Source organism: Myotis brandtii, unplaced genomic scaffold (genome assembly GCF_000412655.1).
Source record: "Myotis brandtii unplaced genomic scaffold, ASM41265v1 scaffold691, whole genome shotgun sequence".
NCBI lineage: Eukaryota > Metazoa > Chordata > Mammalia > Chiroptera > Vespertilionidae > Myotis > Myotis brandtii.
The window spans coordinates 1,311,972-1,313,484 of record NW_005370704.1 but is presented as its reverse complement, the minus strand read 5'-3'; the positions used below and the strand labels follow the sequence as shown (position 1 = coordinate 1,313,484).

The 1,513-nt window shown below is 68.1% G+C and overlaps 1 protein-coding gene across 1 annotated transcript in view; it reads left to right on the top strand.

Annotated features, from left to right (window-relative positions):
• The first annotated feature begins 64 nt into the window (after positions 1-64).
• CHIT1 (chitinase 1 (chitotriosidase)) overlaps positions 65-1,513 on the top strand; it is a 6,680-nt gene continuing 5,231 nt past the window's right edge. The window contains exons 1-2 of the mRNA XM_005881866.2: positions 65-288; positions 777-833. Of these exons, the coding sequence (XP_005881928.1) occupies positions 74-288; positions 777-833 (272 nt within the window). The 5' untranslated portion in view covers positions 65-73. The remainder of the gene's footprint in view (positions 289-776; positions 834-1,513) is intronic.

The following is a 1,513-nucleotide window of genomic DNA, read 5'->3' as shown; positions in this document are numbered from 1 at the left end:
CAGCTGTACCCACCCACCCTGCCCTCCCCGGATGCCAGGCCCCAGCGGCCCCCGCTGACTGGTGTTCCTCTTCATGCCCCCCCCAGGATCCCCTGAGAAGCTGGTCTGCTACTTCACCAACTGGTCCCAGTACAGACAGGGGGCCGCACGCTTCCTGCCCAAGGACGTGGACCCCGACCTGTGCACGCACCTCGTCTACGCCTTCGCGGGCATGAAGGGGCACCAGCTCAGCCCCGTCGAGTGGAACGACGAGCAGCTGTACCGGGACTTCAACGGCCTGAAGCAGAGGCGAGCTGCGGGGGAGGGGCCTCCCAGGGGCCAGGCCCCCAGCACTGTAGCCTGGTGTGACCCCCGTGTGGCTGTGTGGGCCCTGCCGTGTGGCTGTGGGTCCCGCCGTGTGGCTGTGGGTCCCGCTGTGTGGCTATGGACCAGTCCCTCCCCCTCTCTGGGCTTCTTGGGCTCCATGGGGGCGACGAGGTGGACAGGGACCCCGGGCCCTTGGTTTAGGTCCAGGTGGGATCCTTTGTCCTAAAATCCGTCCATCTGTCCGTCCATGCGTCCGTCCATCCGTCCGTCAGCTCTGGTGTCTGCCACCTTGGCCACACCCCTCTGAGGGTCTGTCCTCAGCCGGCTGGGTTCTCCTGGCCGGAGTGTGTCTCTCCCGTCCCAGCCTAGAGCCCCAGCCTGTGCCCTGGGCTCACACGTCCCCACCCGCCAGGGCGCCCACAGCCGGGGCGGGAGCCAGGCCCAGCCTGACCGCCCTCTGTCCTCTCCAGGAACCCCCAGCTGAAGACGCTGCTGGCTGTCGGGGGCTGGAACTTCGGCACCCAGAAGTGAGTGGGCCGTCAGCGCCTGTGCGGGGGAGGGCTCGCTGGAGTGTGGACAGGGCAGGGGGTTGGGGGGTTAGAGGGGACACGGCCTGCGTTCTGGGGTGACCCCCTCTGGGCTGCTGGTGCCCCATCGGGCGGGTTAGTGCCGAGCTCCTGTGCACCCCCTTGCGGGCCTCAGCGTCCTCCTCTAAACGGGTGGAAGGAGGCTCCGGCCCGTCCCCGGCAGCGCCCAGGCCCCGAGAACTTCTGTTCCTCTGACGGGTGTCCCAGGCGGCCTGGGCGTGGAGCCCGATTTTTTCTCAGCGCCGGCCCAGCGCCGGCCCAGCGCCCATTGAAGAACCGCGGCTCCTCCTCGAATTAAGTTCTTTCCTGAAAGTGACTGAGCAGGAGGTCGGTCTTCCAGTCAAGACCCCAAGAAGTTCAGGGACTTCCACAGGGACACTGAGGACGGGGTGGGGGGCTCCTGGGGAACTCGGGGCTCTCGGGGCGCCCTGGGCTGGTGAGGTAAGAGCACAAAGCACCCCCCAGCGCCTCGCCCCTCCAGCCGGGAGGGCGGCCGCTATTGCTCGTGACCCCGCGATGTCCGAGCCGGCCTCCAGCCTCCATGTGCCCGGATGTCGCCGTTTGGGGGCAGGACACGTGGCTGGGTTGTCCCTTCCCCTCGGCCTGGCCCTTCTCACCCG